At 39.2% G+C, this 24167-nt stretch overlaps 1 protein-coding gene across 1 annotated transcript in view; it reads right to left on the reverse strand.

The window, feature by feature from the left end:
* Positions 1 to 667: 667 nt before the first annotated feature.
* The window catches only part of DNAJC3 (DnaJ heat shock protein family (Hsp40) member C3), a 39300-nt gene continuing 15800 nt past the window's right edge, over positions 668 to 24167 (reverse strand). The window contains exons 5-12 of the mRNA XM_082499397.1: positions 19369 to 19521; positions 17878 to 18059; positions 15654 to 15773; positions 13763 to 13868; positions 13551 to 13671; positions 8224 to 8356; positions 7237 to 7385; positions 668 to 4545 (exon numbers count right to left, since the gene is read on the reverse strand). Of these exons, the coding sequence (XP_082355523.1) occupies positions 4388 to 4545; positions 7237 to 7385; positions 8224 to 8356; positions 13551 to 13671; positions 13763 to 13868; positions 15654 to 15773; positions 17878 to 18059; positions 19369 to 19521 (1122 nt within the window). The 3' untranslated portion in view covers positions 668 to 4387. The remainder of the gene's footprint in view (positions 4546 to 7236; positions 7386 to 8223; positions 8357 to 13550; positions 13672 to 13762; positions 13869 to 15653; positions 15774 to 17877; positions 18060 to 19368; positions 19522 to 24167) is intronic.

The raw sequence follows: 24167 nt of genomic DNA on the forward strand, positions 1-24167 counted from the left end.
TCCTCCAGGCTCAACAACTTCTCCCCTGCCTTCCAAGTTTTGGTACTTTTGTCAGCCCCATTAGACCATTCACTGGATTAAAAAGAAAATAATTAAAAGTCAGTTTACTGTCTTTAGTAGTTTCCACCATTGCCTAGAAATCACACTTAAGAGTACACACTTGCACCTCCCACATGTCCTCAGCCACCCACCTTCTCTCCCCAGAGCTGCTGGCTGGCCGTGAGTTCCAGCCTCAGGAGAAGGGGCCCAGGGTGTTCCTTCTCTCCCCTCATGCCACCAGCAACCGGGGAGCCAGAGGCATTCCTGGGACAGGCTGCTCTCCAGAAAGACTGGCTGCCACTTCATTCTGCTCCCCAGAACTGAGAGCAGTCTGGGACAATTTGTCACAGCTACAGGGAGAGAGGGCTGCAGCCCCAGGCAGGATCCAGCCTCGCAGGAGGAAAACGAAGTTCTGAAACCTGAGTGTGAAGCACCCAAATGCTGCTTCACTCTGTACCCTACTTGTTAAAGCCTGACCGCTTCTGCATTATCTGCTCAGGAAACGTTAATTTAGGCCCCAAGACAGTGCTCTGGCAGCCTCCCACTCCGTTTCTGCACAGCTCTGACTTCAGGCTTGGAGGGCAGGATGAGGAAAGAAGGGCAGACAGATACACCGCAGTGCTTTCTTGTCATCATAAATATCTTTATTGTGAAAAATACCATAAAATAATTCCCACAGTTCTAGAAAAAACAGTTCTCGCTTTTTAGATTTATGATTTTATATAAAGACATTTTATAATTTGAAACATTTGATAAATCTCTGGCTAGCTTTACTTATCCTTCTTAAAACACTAAACTGCTACTTTGAGATTTGCTGAGGGCAAAAAAAAAAAAATTCTCCTCCCATGTGTTTTTATTATTATTTTATGGATAAAAGTGTGTGTGTATTACAGAGCAAACAAACAATACCTTACAATAAGGCACTTTTAAATACAACTAACCTGCTATGCTATACTGGCTAGTTTCCAGCAAAGCTCCTACAAATCACAGCCCTAAACAGAAGATTAATTCTTATTCCAAACACTGGTCTGAAAACTGAAACGATAACAAGCTTTGTTTCTTTTAAAAAAAAAAAAAAAAATTAAGCTGACACATTTTCTGTGTATGTCACAAGTTGAGCTCTTAAGTTTATAATTCACTTTGAATCTGTTTTAATACTGATTTATTAATACATCAGTATTAAGCACGTACGAAGTAAAATATGCTCCCCCCCTTCATTTTAAAACAAGTTGGAAACTAGTTTATAAAAACTGAAAGAGAGAATTCAACAGAGAAAGTTTGCATCTACATACAGGCCAATTATTGTAAGGATGCTTCATGCACATCTCAGGGTTTACAAAATACCGAAGACATTTATTTCAATGTTCAGTTATTGAACATTATTGCACTACAGACACCCACTAATAAATAAAAAGGCAAATTCAGCTTCCTTGTACATCGCTTTTGCCATTAACACTCTGCGTGTTACCAGCACTTCCTTTTCTACAGTCCCACGGGGAAATGCATCACCACCGTATCTGGAGATCCTTGAAACTTAAATGTCTTTTTTTTAAACACAACTTTGTCTTTCTGTCTTTTCAGGAGTACCTTAGGGCTAAAAGCCAGTATCTGCTCCCTTCCTAACAGCCCCGGAGTGAAAACACTTCTTGTCATCAGCAGCTGCTTAATATCAGAAAGCCTCGTTCTCCATTGTCATATTTTTGGTTTTATTTTCAAGCCACTGTTATCCACAGAAGGGATCCATGAACAACATTCATGCATTCATCATCTTCCTTCTACTGCCTACATTCAAGCCTTCCCCCCCCCCCCCCCTTACTATATAATTTTCCCTTTCCCATTCATTGTCAAAATAAACATAATCCTTGTTGTTCCTGACCACTTCCAGCGTACAGCAGAACGGTCTCATGCCTTAGAGAGAGACGCACTGCTCTAACATCACTGCCTTGTGGGAATAATTTACTTATGAGGGACCAACTTATTCCTTCCCTAGAAAACAACAACAAAAAAAATTAAAAACCAGGAAACAATTTTCTCAGCTTTTAGAAGAGAGAAGGGAGAGGGATGAGAACAAAAAGGCTGAGCCAGGGTGGTCCTTTAAAAGAAGATGTATCATCCTGAGCATGTCCCCAGCACACAAGCATAGCTGGCTGCAGCCTTCGCCGGGACTTCCCAAAACTGAACATCACTCCTATGCATGACAAATACGACATATTGCTTCCACTGGTCCGTCACTCAATAGTAATTTAAAAACAGCCCCTTCTGTAGTGAACAAGGCGATATAAAAGTGTTTATACAGAGCAGTGGCTGGCACACAGACACATACAACAGGTGACCCGTAGAGCAGCTGGGTCTGGCTCACCCCACAGGGACAGAGGCTGGTGACAGTCAAGAGCAGCTGCTGTTACGCGAAAGCCACCTACCCATCTTTTACTCACTGTCAGCAAAAAGCACATGTGCAGAGAGCTGCCTGCGTCAGCCCCTAGCCCTCCGTAACAGGTTATTTGTTGTGCAGCAGGTTCCTACGTCTGAGCTCTGGAGGTCCCACAAGAAGCACACTAGCCTGCGATGGCCTGAACAGCCACCTGAGCATCTTCTACAGGGTTTAAACAAAAAGCTTTCAGACAGGTCAAAGGTAGAAGTCAAACTTCCAGAAAGTCATTCAATTTGGAAAATATCTGACACTGGAGTTTAATAGTCTGCTGGGGTGGTTTTGTACCATGAACTGTTAGAAATCGCCACGTACACTCTTCAGCTTGAAGATCAATTTCTGCTGAACACTGACCTTTAAATTGCTGTTGAAAAACATTTTACAAAGCCACACGGCCTGAACAATTATGTTTGTAAAGTACTTGAGGCAGGAGACAAGGGTTATGCTTCAACAGCAACTCCGATTACAGTAATAAAAAAGCCACATTCAGATTGAAGGCCTTATTTGCTAATTTCATTTGTTTTACTGCGGCTGCTTATGCTTTCGAGTGCCATGAGCTGAAGTGAGAGAAGATCCCTATCAACTGATTATTGTTTTCCAGTTAAAATCCAATCAAGAAAACACTGATGAACCATAATTCTTACATTTTAAGAAAACGACTGCTGATGAAACTCATCAGTAATTACAATCTATTCAGATACAGAACGAGAAGACGACTCGCTCATCGTGGCTACAGGCCCAGTAATGTCTCACATTCTAGTCACACCATTCCATCAATACACTAAACCAATTTTAGCTACGTTTGTACAGAAAAACTAAACCAGCCTTTCGGCTAATGGAAAGTTAGACCCTCTTTTTGCACACAGGCAGTTTGTTTTGCAGTACTGTGGCTGTTACACAAAACATAAGATAACTTCAAACAATTTCACATAGTACTAACTCACTGTTGCCTCAGCACCCAGCAGAAATGAAGTTGTATTACGGGGGAAGGCGAGAGTTCATACCCTATTCTGACAGTCTGCAGTGCACTCACCTCACAACCCGCGTTGGTTCTGAGTTTATGTACAGAGAAGTAACAAACTGCTGCATATTCAGGGAAACATCACATCAATTTTTTTTTTTTCCTCAAATCTCAAGCAGGTATTTTGTTAAAGTGCAAACTACTCAAGAGTGATACCTAAACATCCCAAATCACATTCGGAAAGAGTCTTTCAAAAAAACATCTGGTGTATTTTTTTTTTTTTTTTTACTTTCATATTTGACAATTACCACCAATGAAATCATCCCAATTCGTTTCAGGTTAATGAATAAAGTGAGTAGACATTTTCAAATACAATTAGTTACAAGTGATCTTCTTTCAGAGCAGTTGTTCAGACTCCTTCTGCAGGCAGCCTCTTCACCCTACCTACGGCACTGCTGGCACCAACACAGCAGGTGGTCACCAGGGTTTCCTTCGAACAATACTGAGATGGATCATTCTGCTGAGCACAACGACTAACGATTTGTTACTGTAACGACTATTGTAACTACCCTTTCCACATTTATTAGGCCCCGATTCAGAAAAATATTTACATGCATTTTTACCTTTAAGCATATACTTGAGTCCTAAGTTTATGGTTAAGTGTTGTCCTAAGTAGCCTCTTCCTGTTTTTCCATCCACAGGAATAAGCACGTCCTGCATATCCACAACAAATGCGTGGGCAGTAACAAACCCCCCCAACCAGTACAAGCTTGTCAAGTTCACCACAAAGCAAACTCTCCGAATACTAAAAGAAAGAAGGAGCTTTCACCCAGTGCAGTAAGACTCTGGGTTAAGGACAACATTAGAAATTAAGATTTTGGGTCTTGAACTGAGAGACTTTTTATTTTTCACCGAATTAAGTAAAAAACCAGCAGCAGCCAGCAGAAACAGTCTTGGCTCTAACTGAAGTGAAATTTGAACGTAAATGGTCCTCCTCCAGATCCAAAGGGGTTGAATCCTTGCCACGTGTTCCAGTTCCTGTGAAAAGGGTTGCCCCCACCCTGCTGACTCTCTGCATCCAGTGGGTCCTCTCCCGCGTCAAACTTCCGCCTCATTTCTGCAGGAAACAAAAGCAAGGTGGAATCACGGCACAGTAGTTAGGGCAGTAACACCAAGCACCTTCGATGACCAACAACCAATTCAGAACCCCCCCAGGCCAGAGAGCTGCAATTGTCACGTGTATTGGCACCATCTCTAGAACCCAATTACTTTTTCAAACCTGTCCAGGAGACCAGCAGGGAAGAGACTTAACTCCATGAAAATGCTGGACAAAAATGTCCAAAGAAGTCATTTAGTTTAAAACAAGTAAGACAGGTATGAATTTCAACAGGGACAGGCCTGTAATAAGTAATTTAGCAAAAGAATTTTGCTTCAGCTAAAATGGATGTGTGTTCGCTATGGCTTCAGCTAAAGACAGTTATGTGCTTGCTATGCAGTTGGGATAGGGGATAGTGTTAGACAGGGTATCAGGTGAAACCAACAGCTGGAAGTACCAAACCATTGCAAAACAAAGGGTGGTGTCGTTAGCTAAGATAACCACGGAAGTGTAAAGAATGAAGAAGCCACAAGAAGGACATGTTGATAAAGACTTTGGCCCTCCCTCCGATGACTATCAGGAAGACCCCTGAGGAAGCATAGCGCCTGGGAGGGGGGCATGTTGCATTCCAAGAAGTGATTGATTATGTATTTGGGGGTGGGTCATGTTCCAAAAACTCATTGATTATGCAAACTATGTTCCAAGAAGAAACATGAATAATTACAAGGAATACAAAATAAAAACAAGCGTTTGTAAAGGGAAAAATGAGACACAGGAGGAGAAATCCCCTGTGAAACTCCCAGCACTGCAATGAATATTCTTTGCTCCACTGAATTTGCCCCGGACTAAAATTCAATACAGCGAGCGTGTTTCTCACAGGCCAGTTGCACTTTGATCAACTGTGTCCCACAGATAATCAGGACACTTTGTCCTTGATGAGTTTGTTGGAGCTATTCTCTCATAGCTGCGCTCACTCAGGATGGTCCAAGTACAGACCATGCTGTATCCTGCCAATTCTTCCCAACCAGTATTTCCAGTATTGATCGTTCAGCAAGAACATAAAAGCCAGCACACAGAGCCCCAAACTTTCTCCATCTTTTCCACATACCATTCAGGCAGAGTGCTGTCTAGGAGACAGTAGTTGGGAGGCAGAACACATGTTTTTTAAGTGTCCAGTGGTTAACAAAGTTGAAAGACTCACAGACAAGTCACAGGCTACACCACTACTCTGTTATTTAAACCCACATACCACCTTCAAGCAGCCTGCAAGCACCACAAGGTTTTTGATCACCCAGCACTTTTCCAGGACACCCATTTTACCAAGGCAGAGAAACGAAGCAAAGGAATTAGTTCAGGGGAATCATGAGACTGGCTGGGGGAGGAATGTGGAAGATGGCCTCAAAGTACACCACAGCCCTGTGATAGTAAGCTTCCATATCAAAGCTCAGATTCAGAGGTCCACAGGCTTTATAGTTTTTCTTTACTTAACCAACATGGTCACTAGAGGAAGAAAGTGACCTGGGAAAAATATCTGTAGGAAAGGAGAGAATGTCATTGCAGTAAGACAGAAAGCAATACAGATGGTGTTACAAAAGCCAAATACAACCAGCATTGCTCTTCTTGCCCAGTTGGTTTGACAGGAATGGTAAACATGACATAAGAAACAGTGGCAAGGAGAAAGCAGATGAACATGTCCTGGAGATGCTGACAGGGCAAATAGCATCTCAAACACTTCCAGTATATAAATTTCCTAATTTGTGTTCATAATTATGAACAAAGATCACATTAACACAGAAGGTTTTCTGACTAGAAGTGTTTGTAATGCAGTTCACCACTCTCAGATCCCTCCTTCCCCCAAGAAAGTCTGAGCCCATCTGCCTAATTATCACTTAGATGATCCTGAACAGTCGAAGATAAAAACGGGAGCCTCTGATATACTTCACCTTCTACGTGCTTCTCTTTCCAGTGACCATACAGGAACAGTTTAAAACTAAATGGTCCAACTCCTTCTGTTCATCACTTGGCAAGACAGGCATCATATCTTGTAGTCACCATACCACAGGGTCTCCAGGAGAGTGACTGCATTCTTCACTTCTTTCATCTTCCCCAGAGCTGACCAGCAGACAGTCAGACCTGACGGGGCTCCTAGGGACTGGGCCAGCCCCAGGAGCAGGGCCACAGACCATCCTCTCCCTCAGGCTGACAGGAAAGACAACACTGTCCCCCCTCCCCAGGGAAATGCTCTGTTTGCACAGCACCTGTTTGCACAATGCATCTAGGCTTTGATACACATACCAGGGCCAATTTTGAGGGCTTCTCTGGAGTACTTCAGGTGCTGTTAATCTGTGTGTAGTTTGCAATAGAACTATATGCAGAAGGAGACATCCACATCCTTAAACTAAGTATCTCCAGAGTTAATCAATCCTGGAAATCTCTGCAAGGTGATATGCCCAAAAGAGACCTTTGAAATAATAATTTTCATTTGACTTTAAATAAAAGCCTCTGAAACAAATCATTTCAGGTTTACATCTGCCTTCATGCAACAGATTGGATGCAAATATTAGTGCGCTGCTTTCTCAAGATGGGTAAGGGGAGAAAGGGAAGCTGTAATGCTTGTTATGACTTACACTTGCTCCACTTTTACATTACTGTAAAAGTAGTAATTTAAAAGTAATTAAAAATAAGAAGTAACTGGATAAGAACAGTCATTACCTGGGTCAGTGAGGACTTCTTTAGCAGCTGCTATATCAATGAATTTTTTCTCTGCTTTCTTCTTTTCTTCCTCACTCTGGAAGTTATCAGGGTGCCACTGGGATGCCAGCTTTCTGTACGCTTTTATGATTTCTTGCTTTCGAGCATTTCTAGATGGATAAAATTACAGGTAACAAAGTTTTCTAATTGTTCATATGCCACCCTAGTGAATCTACAGGTTTATTTTAAACACTGAAGACAGTAATTAAGGGCATCAGGAAAATTATGAGTGAGTTAACCTTCTGCAGGTGGCACTGAAGATTCTTTACATAAAAAACAAAGGAAGCAGGTTGCAACTTCAAAGATTACTCACTCTTTCCTTCATCACACATTTACTTGCTTTGGAAAGATGCTACTGCCAGCTGCTATGCAGAATACAGTTCCCAGTCTGAAGAATTTACCATCAGGTGAGTAACAAAAAGCACAAAGAGTAGAGATCAAATTAGTTCATGATTGGAAGAATGACCAATACTAGTTCAGAGCTGGACATCTGTTTGGTCCTCATTAGAAAGAGAAGTTGTTAGTTTCTCAAAGTTATACTCAGAAGTATTTTAGATACCTTTCAATTAGTCCTTTCAAACTCTTCCAGTCTATCATACTATCTGCCACAATTCTATTTTTTTTGTTGCTTTCAGTAATTCTTTCCAGTCTTCATTTCTTCCTCAATTCATTCACCTGACTCTTGACCATCTATACTGAGACTTTCTTGCCAAGGGATTTATTTCCTTCCTTCCCAATGTTGTTTTTTTTCATTCTTTCTAAAGGAATTGTAAACAAATGCTACTTAAAAGCTGAGCACTGCTAAACTAGTGTACAGTAGGAAAGCAAAGGTAGCAAGATACAGCAACAAAAACTAACACTCTGCAGAACGAATTTAAGTGATCAGCCCTAGATGTACTGGTTTAATAACCAACTTTCACATCATCATCTCAGATATTAATATCTCACCTTTTTACTCCTAAGATTTTATAGTAATCCCTCTTCTGCGATTGCTTCAGCATCCTCTGGGCACGTTCCAGACCCTCCCGAATCTGCTGGTCATTTTCACTATTGGCTTGAGCAGTCTCATAGTCTTTAATAGCTGTCATAAAAAAGTAAATGAAAAAAGATTACACAAATATTTACAAACTTCAATTTAAAGAACTCAACCACTCACCAAAATTGAAGTTTTGCTATTACCACATCTAAACAGTAAAACTTTTATTTCAACTTGTCATGGTTTTTTTTTTTTTTTTTTTCTTTCAAATTAGAAAACCTTAGAGTAGAGAAGATTCATTTTCACATATGAATTTGGTAATTTTCTTTCTTTATGTTTGTGACACTTTTTGGAAAGGAAGGAGAAAGAAGGTTAGTACTGGCAGGTCAGAGCACACTTTGGATGTTACAGCAGTCTCGTGGATGAACATAACAAGCGTGTAGGACTGAAATCAAGCAGCGAGTTTCAGCAACTAGTATCTGAAGAGCCCCCTGCAAAATCTTAGTCCCACATTGCTTCTCAACTGAAGGATGCATTACATAGATCTTTAAAGTAATACTTCTGGCTCAGTCTACACTCAATCAACACAATACAAAACCTCTTCTCTTTAATGACAAATGATGGATTTCAGATTACCAGTAAATTCATACTGTTAGTGAAAGACAAATACTCACTTTTTATGCCTCTACATAATATGCACACAGTTATATTTTAAGGTTGTGGGTTTTTTTTTTTTTGTTTGTTTTGGGTTTGTTTTTTTTTTTCCCAAAGGCATGGTCTCGCTTTTATTTCAAGAGCTGCACTTCTCAGGAATGAAAGCAAGAGATACTGTAACTTATTCATGAATTTTTAAGAAATTCCAGGTCTACACTTTTTTTTTTTTCCAAAGTGAACTATATTATTATTGTAAAGTGGTAACTGAATGCTTAAGACACCAAGTTTAAATATTCTTTGATATCAAGACTTATCAAGAGAAGCAACTGTTGAAGTCTTTAATGAGATGGCTCTTCTTTCACTGTTATAATCCTCAAAGTCTCATTTGCAGATCCAAGTCTCCTAGGTTTCTTGAGTTAGACAAAGTACTTGCATCAGATTATTTCCAAGCAGATGCTATTTCTCAGCAGGTGTTACATTTGTTTTTCCACTGTTTCTGAGCAAGACAGCAGGAAGTGCTAATGAATTTGTATTACCCAGACATCTGATATCACTGCAATCTTGTTTTGGCTATTGAAAAAAAAAGATTCCAAAAAGTACTTCCAGTGCCCCAACAATTTCATACACCATTACAAACAAAAAAAAATTTCTATTCGTTTTCACATCACTGGACACTGTCATTTGCTGCTTAAACAAAGCATTTTGGCTTCTGCTGATATTTTTAGTAATTTGTCCAGTTATTAAAAAACCCAACGAATGGGAGCATTAATGTGTGTGCCAAATATATGCTGTCAAAACTGATAAAAGCAATGAAAATGCAGGGATTTCATTATGCTGCTTTACTGCTCCAATAATTTTAAGCGCCAGCGTACTTAATCTGCTTCACATAATAATGGGAGGTCCCATCACAGTGTCCTGCCAAATGCAGATCAGATTGCTCAACTTCATTGAGCACCACACCACCTACAGCACACACCGCTGCTGGAAACCAAGCTGCTCAGGGGTCAAGTACTTGCAATGACAGTAATAGATTTCTCCTTTTTAAATCGACTCCCTTAAAGGCTGCAAGTATTAAGTATGTGGAAAGGTTTGTTTTTTAATGTTGCACACTGCAGAGGGAATGCACCCAGCACATCTGATGGCAAGTACATCGTGCACTTTCTCTCACTTGGAAGAGACTTCAATTTTGATTGTACTCTCCAGTGTAGAAATTTTCCTCTTTCAGAGAGCAATTCACTCTCCCCACCTGAGTGAGGGGTGAGGGTTGGATGCAGGTGGAAGCAGGATGACAGTTTCCTGACCACAAGTTTGCTATGAAACCAGGAGACTTATTACTAATTAACAGTATGTTGAGTGAGTTATTTAATCAATTATTTTCAGTCACTATTTCTAAAAGCAGTAGTACCTCACAAAGCAACACAAGAATCACTGCTGCTTCTTACTGGCCTGCTATTTCAGAAAGCATCCTTCTTCCTTTCATCCTGTCCCACAACATGAAAGAAATAACCAGTTTCCAGTAGCACTGTCAATTTAAATACTTTAGTCAAATTAACTCCCTTCTTTCAAAACAAGAGTCTTCACAATCTCTCAAATAGTAATCGCACTGTATCTCTAAACACCCTAGCTGCCTTTCCTATCTTGCCTGCATCTTTAAAACTGAGTGACCAAGTTTGGCCATTATTCTATATGCAGAATTAATTTCCTATCAAACAAGAGTAACCACAGACAACTTATGTCCATGCCAACTCTGTTAGAAGAATAAATGAACCAGTTATGCTCTTAGTGAAATAGGGACTGTTTCCTCTACAGTAGTAGGGTGGGGAGGAGAAAAAAAAAAAAAAAAACAAACTCAAAAAAAAGGATGTCCTGACCAATGTTGAAACAGGAAGGTGGTGGTTGGTTGGGTTTTTCTTCTTTCTTTGACAAAACTTGTGCTGCATACTTTAAGCAGACAGACACCTGTATTTATGAGGTAAGCCAGAAAGGGAGCCATTACACAGCTGTCTCCGTAGACAAGCCCTGGATCCCATGTGATTACATAGCCATCAAAACCATTTGATGGGAATCAGAGCTCAGCTATACATACTGAAGTGCGTCCTAAACATTTAACAGTAGTCACTTTCCAGTTCTGAATTACAAGTACTTAGAAATGTCCTGTCTTTAAACAAGAAAATAGGTGCCTCCAGCTTCAAATTTTCTTGAGGGAATAATGACAATCAGTTTGCCCCTTTAAATACGAGACTGTGATTTTAATTGCTCTACTGTTCTCTACAGCAGAGAGGAATCAGCCATCATTTTAGAGCAGTTAAAACTGAAGGGTAAGTGAAGACACCTTCAGGCAGACTAACATTAATGGACTATAATACTGTTTATGGACACTCTAAAGAAGGCAGAGCATAACTACAACCACCTCACTACTATCAAGGGCAGGAGGAAGGCAGGGGATATGCTAAACAATAGGGATTTGGAGCATGGCTGTCCACTCAGAACCAGGCTAGGACAAGCCCATCAGGCTCCAACCCAGAAAATAAGCTCTCCCAGACACCAGTCCTCTCTGTGTTTCCTTTTTTTTTTTCCCATAATAGGAAGCCATTTGCTGCAAGACAAGACCAAGTTGGCTCCGTGCATTACCTTGTTAACAAAACTTTTTTTCCTCTAATTTGCAAGAGTTGCCAGATTCCCTCACCCCAGGAGAACCAGAAATAGATGACAATTTAATAGAAGATAATGTTAGAAAAATCCAAATTGAGATTCATCAAAACAAACGGATCAATTTTGTCCAATAGTAAGAAGCAAAAGGTACATATAAGAGGACTCACAGCAGGGCTTGTCTGGCCTGCCCCTCTCTGTACCCTCCTCTAAGCTGAAGATTCATACGCCTTGAGGGGGAAAAAAAAAATCTTAAATTTTATTTGGGTTCTCCTTTTGCTGATACTCCTTCCTCTTAAATCAAAACATCTCATATAATCCATAGTCTATGTAGATTTGTATTCTGTGCCTTTACTTTAGGGAAGTAGGGTGGGGTTTTTTGTTCATTTGTAAATCTACTTTTCCCAACACTGATTGAGCTTACTTCCATTGTACTTAAGTACAGAAAAAGATGGGGAAATGCCCAAAGGGGGCCTTATCACTGCAAAATCTTCTCACTTTCAGGTTGACACTGCAGTTCTTAACAATCAAAAGATGGAAAAACATTACCCTAAGAGAAACAGACTTTTCCCCCCCCTCACACTTTGGGTTTGGTTGGTTGTGGGCTTGTTTGGTTTTTTTTGTGTGTGTGTGTGTGTGTGTGTGTGTGTGTGTGTGTGTGTGTGTGTGTTTGTTTTTTAAGAAATCCCTTTCTACAAAGGTCATCATAGTTCTTCAAAATGCTGTTGTCTTTCCCCCCTTTTTCTTATAAGGAGGAAAAAGGCTTAGCCAGCCTCAGCAAAGAGGGTCTAGGACTAGGTCACTTCAGAAATAAAGTATGCAGGGCTGATGAAGAGGACTGACTGAAACCACACCAGTCCTCTTTATACAGCGTTTTAATTTGAGTCAAGGAGGACTAAAAAAAGAACAAAATAGGTATCTCATTTTTGAAGTGATATTGCTCACCTCCTGAAGTTCATCTCTCAGTGATTAATTTCTCAAAAAGACAAAAAAATCTGAGCGTGCTATTAATGAGAACAGCTGCCTTCATGAATGTTTAAGTAGAAAAGATTTTTTTTGTTCAGTTGTAAAGTGAAAGATCCAGTACCAGAATACAGAAAAGGAAAATTGTTCTATGAGTACTAAAATTAATGGAACTAGTATACTGCAGATTTAAAGTCTACAAGCCCTCTCCCTCATCACATTTGACTGAAACAGCCCAGTACTTTAAATACTGCTGCATGACTGAGCACAGGGGTTGGAACAGACAGATTGTCCAAATGTCCTTCTTAAGCCTGGTTTCTTGTGGAAATGAAATTCACTAAATTAAGTTTTGAAGATTTTTTTTTTATAGCACATTAGCACTTCACAGTCTTGAAGAAAGTAGGTAACAACATAATGGTATCTTCAGAGACACCCATTACTCAGACCCTGCTGTCCAAGGCTGTGGAGGGGCACATGTAACAAGTGTGCATTTTATGGAAACCACTTATGAAAAACGTGGCCTCAGGAGTAGAATGAGTTTACTGTTCTTAGCAGCACTACAGAGATCCATGGAGGTGAAGTAATGGCTGTTACCTTCCTCTGCCCTCAACACACACTAGGGGATAGAACAGTATTATTGCACGCTGCCACCGAAAGACACTACAATGGAGTTCCTAAAATGGATTTACATCACTAACTATAATTACCTTTTATCTCTAAATGCAATTGTCTGGACATTGCTGGTTATATAAAATGTGTTTAAGTTTGGTAAGCTGTACGGTCTCACAAAACAACCTGAACATAGCCCACTGTTGTAAAGGCAACTCTGCTGTAGATAAAACAAGTACATTTCACTTACACTAATCAAAACAAAATTACCAGCAGATATTTTTGTAAATCTGCAACTACCAGTGCTGATTGGGGATAACAACATAGTGTAGAATCAAAGTGCATATTAAAATTTTTTGAAACAGTAACTGCATTTTAAATGCCCACAAAAAAAAAAGTATGCAGTTTGCACATACAACTGTACCTTCTTCATACAAATCTTCCAGCAAATAAGCTTCTGCTCTGTCTTTCAGGGCATTCACATTGGTCGGTTCCAGTTGCAGAACTTCTGTACAAACTTTTATGGCTTCTGTAGCCTGCTGATTCTAGAGAGAACATAACACAAAACTCATGTAGTTGGGGTTTTTTTTTGTTTGTTTTAAAGAAATTTACAGAGGGATAAAGGAGCAGAATTACCTTTGATAAACAGTGGCAGATCCTTTCTTTGGCACGAGTAGCATAAATTGGGACTTCCGGCTCAGTTTTCATTACAGAATCGTATTTATTGATTGCATCTTCATACCTGTTTAAATGAAAGATAAGCATAATATCATGAAATGCAATAACTATTTCAGGGTGTTGTGATTTATTTACAAATTTTTTAATTCAGATTTTCACAGACTTCTAGCTATGTACCTTAACTTTAATAGTCTTAAACGTGTGGTGTGAGACAACAGTACGAAGAAAACTTTCAGCCACTTCAAGAATTGCATCCCCATTCCCTTTTCTGTGCTATGAGACAGAAGAGTAGGCACTATGCCTTGCAGGCTTTTGCAGAAGATAATGACTCCCATGCCTCAATGTGTAGAGACAACAGTCTCTAGATTTGCCTCATGTCAACACAGCACTCTGCATTTGGAAAAAAGCATCTCCCTCTCTGATACCCGAGATGGAACAAGTCTGGAGTCTTGCTGTGAGCACTGTACTATTTGCATTTCTTGTTACAGAAAAGAGATATTTATTCCAGATTGAATCAGGCAGCCTTCTCCTTTCCTTCTCTGTAAGTCACACAGTAAAATGTATTTTTGCTGTGAAGGTTTCAAAGATGCTAAAGTTCCATGGTTTGAGGAAGAAATGGATTAGAACATTCACCTAAAAATGCAAGCATGTGATTGAACCCATGGGTTGCTACAAGCTAGGAGAAATTCAAGCTCTCAGAAGACTTCCTGAAAATGCACTGATACTGGATTAAATAGAAGACTAAAGGAAAAAAAAAAAAAAAAAGAATCCAAATGGACTGCTGACTTAATAGAACTGTCTTCAGTTGTGCTGATTCACATTCCTGATGTACTTCATTTAAAACAACCACCTTGACAATGTTTGAGCATTTGTTAGGGGTCCTTACAGTTAGATTTCGTGTGCTTTGGGAACATGTAAAACTGAAATAAACCAAGAAGTAGAAGAATACAGAGGCATTGTCTATCATTTAACAGGGTGCATAAAAGAAGCCCATCAGTCAAATCCACTTTTGCTATCAAGGCACTGCAGAGTTACTATGTGGTTTTAGTCTAGAGATGTGGTCCTCTAATCGCAGAATAGCCAAGGTTGGTAGTGACTTCTGGAGGTCATCTGGTCCAACCCCCCCGCTCAAGCAGGGCCACTAGAGCAGGTTGTCCAGGACCATGTCCAGATGGATTTTTAATATCTCCAAAGTGGGAAGACTCTACAATCTCCCTGGGCAACCTGCTCTAGTGGAAATGAGAGGATGATGGGAAGCATTTCCTTATGTTCAAATGGTATTTCCTGTTTCAGTTTGTGCCCATTGGCCCTGGTCCTGTCACTGGGCACCACTGAAAGGAGCCTGGCTCCACCCTCTTTGCATCTAGTGTTTATATACATCGATGAGATCATCCTGTAGCAGGCGAAGGCTCAGGGGGAACAGTCCCAGCTATCTCGGCCACTCCTCACAAGAGAGACATGCTCCAGTCTCTCCATCATCTTAGCGGCACTTTGCTGGACTTTCTCTCCCAGTAGCTTCATCTCTTGTACTGAGGAGCCCAGCATTCCAGATGTGGCCTCACCAGTGCTGAGTAATATGTGAGAGCTGACAATATTATCCTTATCTTGGTCTTACTACCTGCTCCACAAGTAAGTTAAGTATGCAAAGAGAAGACGGTGGCATCAAAAGGAATCAGAACAGGATAGTCAGTATGTGAGTCAATATTTATTTTAATTGTAATTTGAGAGCTGTGCTCAGTTATCCACTTCAACTGACAGATGCAAAAGGCATCACTTAACTCCTCAACCAGGAATAAGTGCCTCAGTAGTGATTTTTTTTTTTTTTTTAAATATAGCAGTGAATACTTACCTGCCTTCTCTGATAAATTCCTCTGCTGACTCGATCTGCTTATTGAGTTTCTTTACTTGCTTATAGAGAGAGAAGCATTGCTTATGGTCTTGGTCCAGCTTCAGACACTCCCGGACTTCGCTTTTCACAGGGAAGTAGGGCAAGGGAGAAAAAAAACAAGCAAACAAACAAAACAAAAAAAAAAAAACAAAACAAAAAACCAAACCCAAAACAAATATATCACCACACATTATGAAATTTCACATAGAGATGCAATGCAGCATCCATAAGCTGTCCAGAAAAACAGTTGACTTCTTTACACGATCTCTCCCTTCATCCAACCCCAAATTTAAAGTGAGACAAAAAAGTTCTCCAGAACATCCAGGGATACTTGTCTGCTTTTGGTTTCAGTTATTGTGCTTTGCCAAATATGCAAAGATTCAGAAGTGCTACATTAGTAACTGACTAAACAGCAGAAGAAAAACATACCCTGGGAAAGAAGTTAGATTCAACAGTTATCAGATACAATTGTAATTTTTCTATATATTTAACTCAGCTCTGTTACAAAATACCTGTGTTAAAGTATACGTTATGATGCCTGAAACAGACAAAGTTCAGCTAAGACTCAAACCTCCTCTTGATGGAATATCAGCCAAGCCTGTGCCTGACTTTTCACTGTGAAGATTGTTTAATCAGACTCTGATTATGGGAGATACCTCTTAAAATAGTCAAGTGTCTTTAAAAAAAAAAAAAACAAACAAAACATTCCAAATTACAGCCATACGAAGGAATAAAAGTTTTGTATCATTCAAAATCATCATAGTACAACCAAGGTGTTATTTTCAGAAAGAGACCACAAAAACCTTATTTTGTTCCTAAGCACAGACAAAAATATTATTTGAAAATCATTAAGCCTGTAAAGGTAAGAGGAAGAAACTAAGGGAAGGACAAGATTAATCACCCAGCAAGCTCAAGAGCTATAAACTCTTTTTTAGTATATCTTATAATGGAAAAAAAATAGAATCAGAGAAAAATAAAGAAAAAAGGCTTATACCTTCATTCAGATACCATTCTGTTCTTCAACAGCTCTCAATTGTACTTAAAATCTTAACATTTGGTTATTAACAGGGTGTCCATGTATGGATTTCAGAGAAAAAAAAACATCACCTATTCTTGAAATCACTAGGCTAAGTGATGGTCAGCTACCAAAAGTCACCACAGAAGTGATCTATGAGCTCCAGAAGTTAAGTATACTCTGGAAAGGGGATCCCTAAAGCAAACTAGTTAGTTATTTGGCATTTACTTTTGCCCAGCTATAAAACGAATTTTTGCAGTTACAATCAAATGCAGTTTCCATCCACCAGCCTTTGTCATACACTGCCAAGAAGAGAAACCCAGGCTTTTTCAGTCCCCTTCACCTCTTATTGAACAGATTCTGTGGCAGAAACCATATTAGGAGGAGCCTGGAGATGCAGGAAGCACATCTGAGATGATGAGCTGCATAGAAACCACTTGTGTGTAAAAAGAAGGATTATACCACCTGTCCAGATGAGCAGAGTATGAAGTTAAAAATCTGGATTGAGCCAGGGCAGTTAACTGTAAGACCGACTAGGGTGTTATTCCTATACACCCCTAGAATTAACTGGATATGAATAAATGGGTAGGACGTTATCAAAAAACAATCCAAAATACTGGACACTGTCGGCAAGAACGAAAGATTGACAGCTGTGGATCCCCAGCTCCTCATACTTGGATGCTCTTGTACTTTTTATTTATTCTTAAGCTTGTAACTTTTTGTTTCCATTCTTGAAAACAAAAATCTAGCCCTAAGACTTAATGTATACATTTTTTGTTTGCATTGTAAACTTAACTTGAATGGAAGTTCAAGGTTAAAAAAAGGCTCCACCAAAGCAAGTTTAGAGAAGTACTTTCTTCTAGGATGGAGAACTACAATAAAGACAGTAAACGTAAGCAACTCTGACAGACCTGCACTATGGCTTCTATTTAAGTAAACAAGACGCTAGGAACCATTGACGGCTGGTCTTAAAAGAATAAACATGGTGCCTTCACTGCTGGCTTTTAGCTTCTGGAAAGGACCTTCCTTTATCAGATACAGACCAGAATTGCTACTCCATCCAAAAAAAAAAAAAAAAACAGACAACATAGATACTTCCTGGTTTATCATGACCTATATCATCCCATTTTCTGTCTCAGTTATAATGATTACACCAAACAGTAAAATTACCTGAGTGATAATTCATGGTCCCCCAGCTGATAATATATTCTGCTGATTTTATAGAAGGCTTCAGTGTTATCATTCTTTAATTTGGCAGCAGCTTTCAAGTCACTAATGGCTTTGCTTGGTTCCCCTTCCTTTATATAACACTCAGCTCGAAGTTCCCGTAGCTCTGCATCCCAAACACAAACCTTGAGAAATCAAAATTAAAGCTTGTTTTTGGTCCATAACACTTCACTACTTTTCCTCCCCAACAACAGAAAAATCCCATTTAATTTCATTTTGCCAACTGTAACAGCATAAGGTTCAAGCTGCATGCAGAGTGCATGAAATTAGCATCTCTGCTTCCTGGTGGATGCTGTGATGCACCTGCCCAAAGAGAAAACAAAGGCCTGAAAAATTTCTAAATGATTCAATGAGCTCATGCAGGGAGATGAATTAAATCTACTGGCACTGCTTAAACCGGGACAGTCTGTTGAGCCTCCAGGGAAGGATATCGGAATCATAAATTACTATATCTTCCCAGAAGAACAGGGGTAATGAACAGCAAGGACCAAGCTGTCAGTTGTCCTCTAGAAAGAAGCCTATGGGTAAGATTAAGCTATGCAAGATTTGACCTTAGTATCTGGATTTTAAAGATATATACAGAAGTAATAGTGTGACAGTATGGCAAGAATAACTACTTAAGAGGAACTACCTATCATAATTCATTTTAGAGAATTTATTCTGGGTCTTATCATTTGTTTGTAAACCATCATTTTTGATAACAAGGGTTTTCTGCTTTTCCACATTCCCTCCCCATAAACAAACTCCCCATCTTGTGGCAGTTTCTTCACCGAAAGCTAGAATGTTAACATTTTATGAATTAACAGTGTTAATTTGTATGTGAAGAGTCATAGCAGTTAACTGTCTTTTAATAGATACTTCTATATGACACACAAAATGCCCACAACTGAGTTATTTACGCTTATACTATCAGACTACCTATTCTGATTAAGATTCAAGAAATACAGATATCTAAGGAACAAACTGAAAATCCAAATAGCTATGTACATTTTTAACTTTGTGATTTTTTCTGATCTTTTCTTACTTCATTTTCTCAAGACAAAAATTGCCTGCATATAGGCAATGAAAAACCTAAATTAAAACCCTACGTCTCCTGTATTTGGCAAAACTTCATTGGTCTAAGAACAACTTTTTTTCCCGGCTTCCCCAAGAACTGTGGAAAAACGGGAAAGTATAATCAAGAAAGTTATCAGTAACAGAAGTTTGGCTGAAGTTGTATCTTTAACCTAAAGTACAAGCTATTATATTGATTTTTATGCAGGTAGTGCTCTGCACTCTCCACTCTCCAACTTCATTATGGACTCATGGTGCTCAGCAAAACCGAGCCAATTACACCAAGTGTTTTCATATCAGTGAAGAAGTTATTAAACAAAAATACACAGATGTCAGGAGCTCTTACTTCCCTTTCACAGTACCATTTTACTTAACACTTACTGCCAAGATTTCATCAAGAAGAGAAATAGCAGCTACGTAATCCTCTCGCTGGTAGGCAGATAATGCTTGTGAATGCAGGCGCTGTAGCTCATCAGATTTTGTCAGCTGAGTCTGGGCTTCTTTTTCCTCATTACTGCTAGGATTGGATTTGAGCTGCAAACATTAACAAGGAAAGACACTGAAATGTTTATTCAAGGATCTTTTTTTGTCCCATTAATAATCATATCATGGAGAACTGACTAAAGCTGCAAATAAAGCAAAATTAGTTTTAAATTCCACAGGAAAGGTTTCTAACTCCAAACTTCAGAAAAAAAGATAGACATTTTTAGCTTCAGTACAAGTTGTCCAAAGTGAGAGAAAACTAATTCCTCCCCCCACCAGGCCTGATCATTCACAATAGTCATTGTCCCCTCCCACCCCCAATCAACTGCTGGAAGTCATGGACCTCTGAATTGTAGCCTAGTTAATTCATATCTCTGCAGACAGTTATTACACACTGGATGCCTCAGCATCAGTAGAAAGTTTATACACATGGCACAATCTCACTTAAAGCACAATATGTATTTATAAATTCATGACAGAAACAAATGCAACGTGTCACAGAATACCGTAAAGCTGCGTTTCTCACATTTTCCTCCGAAAGAGCGACGACAGCAGGAAGTTAATATGCTACAGATGGGGGAAAGGCTCAACTGGGATAAGCTAGGAATTTATGCACTTTGCTTCATAAATGGTTTTAAACAGGTCTAAAGTTTTGTAGACAAAGTCTCTCATTTCTCAAACCCCTCTCTGAGCAAACATAAAGGATTACATTGTACTTGCCTTCATTTGTTGAGGCAGTTTTGTATTTTCAAAGAAAATACAAAACCCCCAAAATCTCACAGGCGACTCTGCTACCACCCAGGAAGAAAAATACAGGCCAAGAAGAATCTCAGCCATTCCCTTCCAAAGCCAGAAACCCATTTGTACGATCAGCATAGTTGAATAAGACACTTGTTGCTGATCAGAATGACTTCCAACATTTCCAAAGGGACAGATCATCAGGACTTGATTTTTTTTTTTGTTGTTTTAAAAATCAAAACTTGCACTTCCTTGCATTTTATACACTGAAATGTTGACTAGATTTACCAACTCCTCAAAGTCATTCAGTACTTTTTCTTTCCTCCTTTATCTTAAAGCGGCCTCTTACCTTTTTCTCATCAGAAAGTTCTTCAAACACTCATATTTTGTGCTTAAGTCTCTAATGCAATTCAACATCAGCCCTCAGAACTCCTGTAACAAAATTTTCCCTGGTTCCAACACTTCAGTATATGAAAGGAAACATCCTAAATGCAACATGAAAAGCACACGCAGGTCCCAACTCTGTCTTAAATTCTTCATTTTAAGTCTTTTTGAACCTTACACAGTTGTTTCATTTTACTCTGGCAAAAATCAAGTTGTACTTAGACCTGAAAATTCTCCTTTATCCCCTACACTGTCTTTCAGCAAGAGGAGAGGAATGTGATCAAAGAGTTTTCTTCTTTGTATGCTTATTCCTAATATCAGTCTCAAAAAGCTTTTCTTCTGGTTAGAACAGAAACTCTGCCTATAAACCCCTTGTGCTATGCATCCTATTTCTGCCCCAAATCTGGAGCTTGTAGTAGAAGCAAATTTTAAGTTCCAAGACTACAAAACTCCCCGAAGTTCTGAACTCTTCAGTTCCAGCTGACTTGCTCAATGTCTCTCTCATTTCTCAGCATTTTCCTCTCAAAAATTAAGAGCTTTTGCTATGGACAAGCTTTATGCTTCCATTTACACTTCTCACAATAACAGTGCACTCAGACATACAGTATGTTTCTCATTATTTATTTGGAGCAAAACATCAGTAGAATATGAAATGCAATGTTACAATCATACAGACATCTGATAGTAATAAAGACCATTTGAGTGAAATATCCTAGATAATTTTAGGTAGTACAAACTGTCCAGTTAACAAAGAAAGGGAAACTTTTCACTCTATCATTCAAACTAAAGCCATCAAGTGATTGTGTGCTACAGTATGATGAAAATAACACACTCGGAAGCTCTTAGTAAGTAGTTAGTGTATTGCTATGATGTTTTATTCAGTAATGTTAACTAAAGCAAAAATAAGTCTGTTCATTCAGCTCCCAGAAAAAAAGATGGAAATGTGATGCAGTTTGATACTTTCATTTTGGCTTACTTCCCAATTATTCCCTCCCCCTTTTCACCCTGTGATCAGAGGACTGTCACATCACTATCAACAACAAATCACATTTCAGTTATTTCTCCTTTTCCTGTGGAGCAGTAAGCTTGTGGGTGACAACTCGGAAGAACTGCTTGCACGAAGTATGCCAGATTTCCAAGAAAGAAGAGCAAAGTATTAAAAATCCCTTCAGCTGAACTTAATACAGGTCTAAGGCAAACCTAACACTCCTCTACATGCTTCAATGACCTCAAAGCACAATGTCAGAAGCTATGCTTTGCTCAATTCTGCTGGACAAGGACACTGCTACTGGTGAAGGTGTTCTCAGCACAGTATCCTTTGCTGTTTTTGAGGTTTACTACATTTGGATTAGAACACTAAGTTAGTTGCAGTTTAAGTTGCAACAACAAAAGCCAGCCAGCTGTTAACAGCAACTTTCATTCACTACCAACCCCCCTGTCAAACATGCACCTAATTCCTTTATAGAAAACAAAGTCTATTACACAGGAATGGCTTTGTTACTGTAAGTAATTCTCCATCACAGATTTACTACTATAGGTGATGCTGTATTTTATAGCCTAGCCTCAGTACAGGGAAGAAACACCCTAGGGTAAGCAAACCCCCAATTCCCTCTCCTCCACAAGTAAGCAAGATTAAAGGGAACAAAAATATAATGCAGCACTAGTTCAGAAACATATTGTTAATACAAGGCCATCAATACAGCCATGCTGGTATATCAGCAGTGACAAAACACTGAAGCAAGACCAATGTTAAACTACACGGGATCCATTTGCATTTTGTGTTGGATGCTGCTATCCTGATGATGGCATGTACCAGTCTGAATTGATTAACATATTTCAATGTGATGCACCTACACGTATCTTACATGCTATCTGGATCAGCAATATGCTTTTTATTTAACAAAGCTTTATCTGTTACCACACTAAAAAAAGGATCCCCAAACACTGGACACTTACAGGAAACAGAACTAGAAATCACAAACATGGAGCAAGTGCTTCCTGCCTATTAAGTTTATTAAAAACTTTTTGCTTCAGGTTTTTTTTTTGTTTTGTTTTTTCCAGAAGTATAGGGAAGAGTTACAAAACACAGGTAAGCTAATTCAACGGCTCACTACAACCTGTCCTGCTTTCCAGCTAGGTAGTCCTACATCTTCCTTTGCAATGGCCCTTAAACAATACAGGAAGAAGTTGGGCATTTAATACAAGAATTCTAATGAAAAACAGTTACAACAACCTTGAGGGGAAAAAAAAAAAAACCAAAAAAACAAAAAAAACAAAACCAAACCAACTAACAACCTGAAATCCATACTCTCAAAGAGCATAGAATAAAGATGTAAAGGCAATTCACCTCTAGCATTTCAGTATCTTAGTATGTATTATAAACAAAATACTGTTAAAACCTCAAAATGTTACAGACATGCTGGTTCTATACCTTGCTTACAGTGGTCCAGTGCCCCTAACACAGGCATACATCTGCACATTCTAAAGCTGTTTTATTTTCTTGCTTTTCAAAATGGTTAATACACAGACAATGAGAAGATGATTAGGCTTGTGAAAGACATTCTAAGGGGAATTGAAGGAACCTCCACAGTTTGTGCTATTTAATAAAATCAAGAACAGTACACAAGGAAAGGTCTGCATTGGCAGAGCAATATATTAGGTAATACAGCCATGATATTAGAGAGAGAGAAAAAAGCAAAAGGTATTTAAATATTTCCTTATTCTTTACCCAGGAAACTACAGATTACCACAGTACCACAGAGGAATGTATTTGGAAACAGCCTTATGTTACTTTGATCTGGTTAAGAGAGCTTCAAACACCCAACCCAAGCTTGCCTAGTAACTTACTCAAATCAGTTTAACTTACAGTACCGTAAGATGGTACCCTCCACCTACATCCGAAGTAGTATTACGCATACCAACCAACCATGGAAAATTATTGTCCAGTGTATTTTGCAACAGCCGAGGGCTTCCCTAGATTAGAAAACAAGAGTTTGCAGATGTCCACTGCTCAGTCACTTGGTCTTGGCTGACATCTAGTGGAGCTGGAAGTGGCACCTTCAGTTTCCAGCTTTTAAGTGTTTATGTTTCCAAAGGAGACAGAACTGTCTATTTACAGTATTTATTGCAACAAACTGCAACTGTGAAAATTACATTCAGTCTAAAAAAAATGAAGATTTTAAATAAATATGACAACTTGGTCCTTTCCACACTTTCCAATAGACCAGGCAAAAGTTCTGTTCTATTTTTGTGCCTTCTATAGAATTCAGCAACTCAAATGCTTGTCATTTTCTCTAAGACACAAGCAGGGCCACAGACAATATTACAAGGCCCATCAAAGGGCTGCCAGGACTCACATCACTTTTGTCACCTTTTCAGAGGGCCTTCCATCAACCCAAGTATAGCAATATTCCTTTTATTTTCACTAAAAATCACATACTTAAAGACAAAATAAATATTCCAGGGCTTTCATGGATCACGGCCTTAGGCACGAATGTTGATGTGCCCACAGATCTGTCCTGTTGACTTGTTATTCAGAAACTACTGACCAAAAGAGAAGGAACTTGATATTAAGC

The sequence above is a fragment of the Vanellus vanellus genome, assembly GCF_965231255.1.
Source record: "Vanellus vanellus genome assembly, chromosome: 1".
In the NCBI taxonomy this organism is placed as follows: Eukaryota; Metazoa; Chordata; class Aves; order Charadriiformes; family Charadriidae; genus Vanellus; species Vanellus vanellus.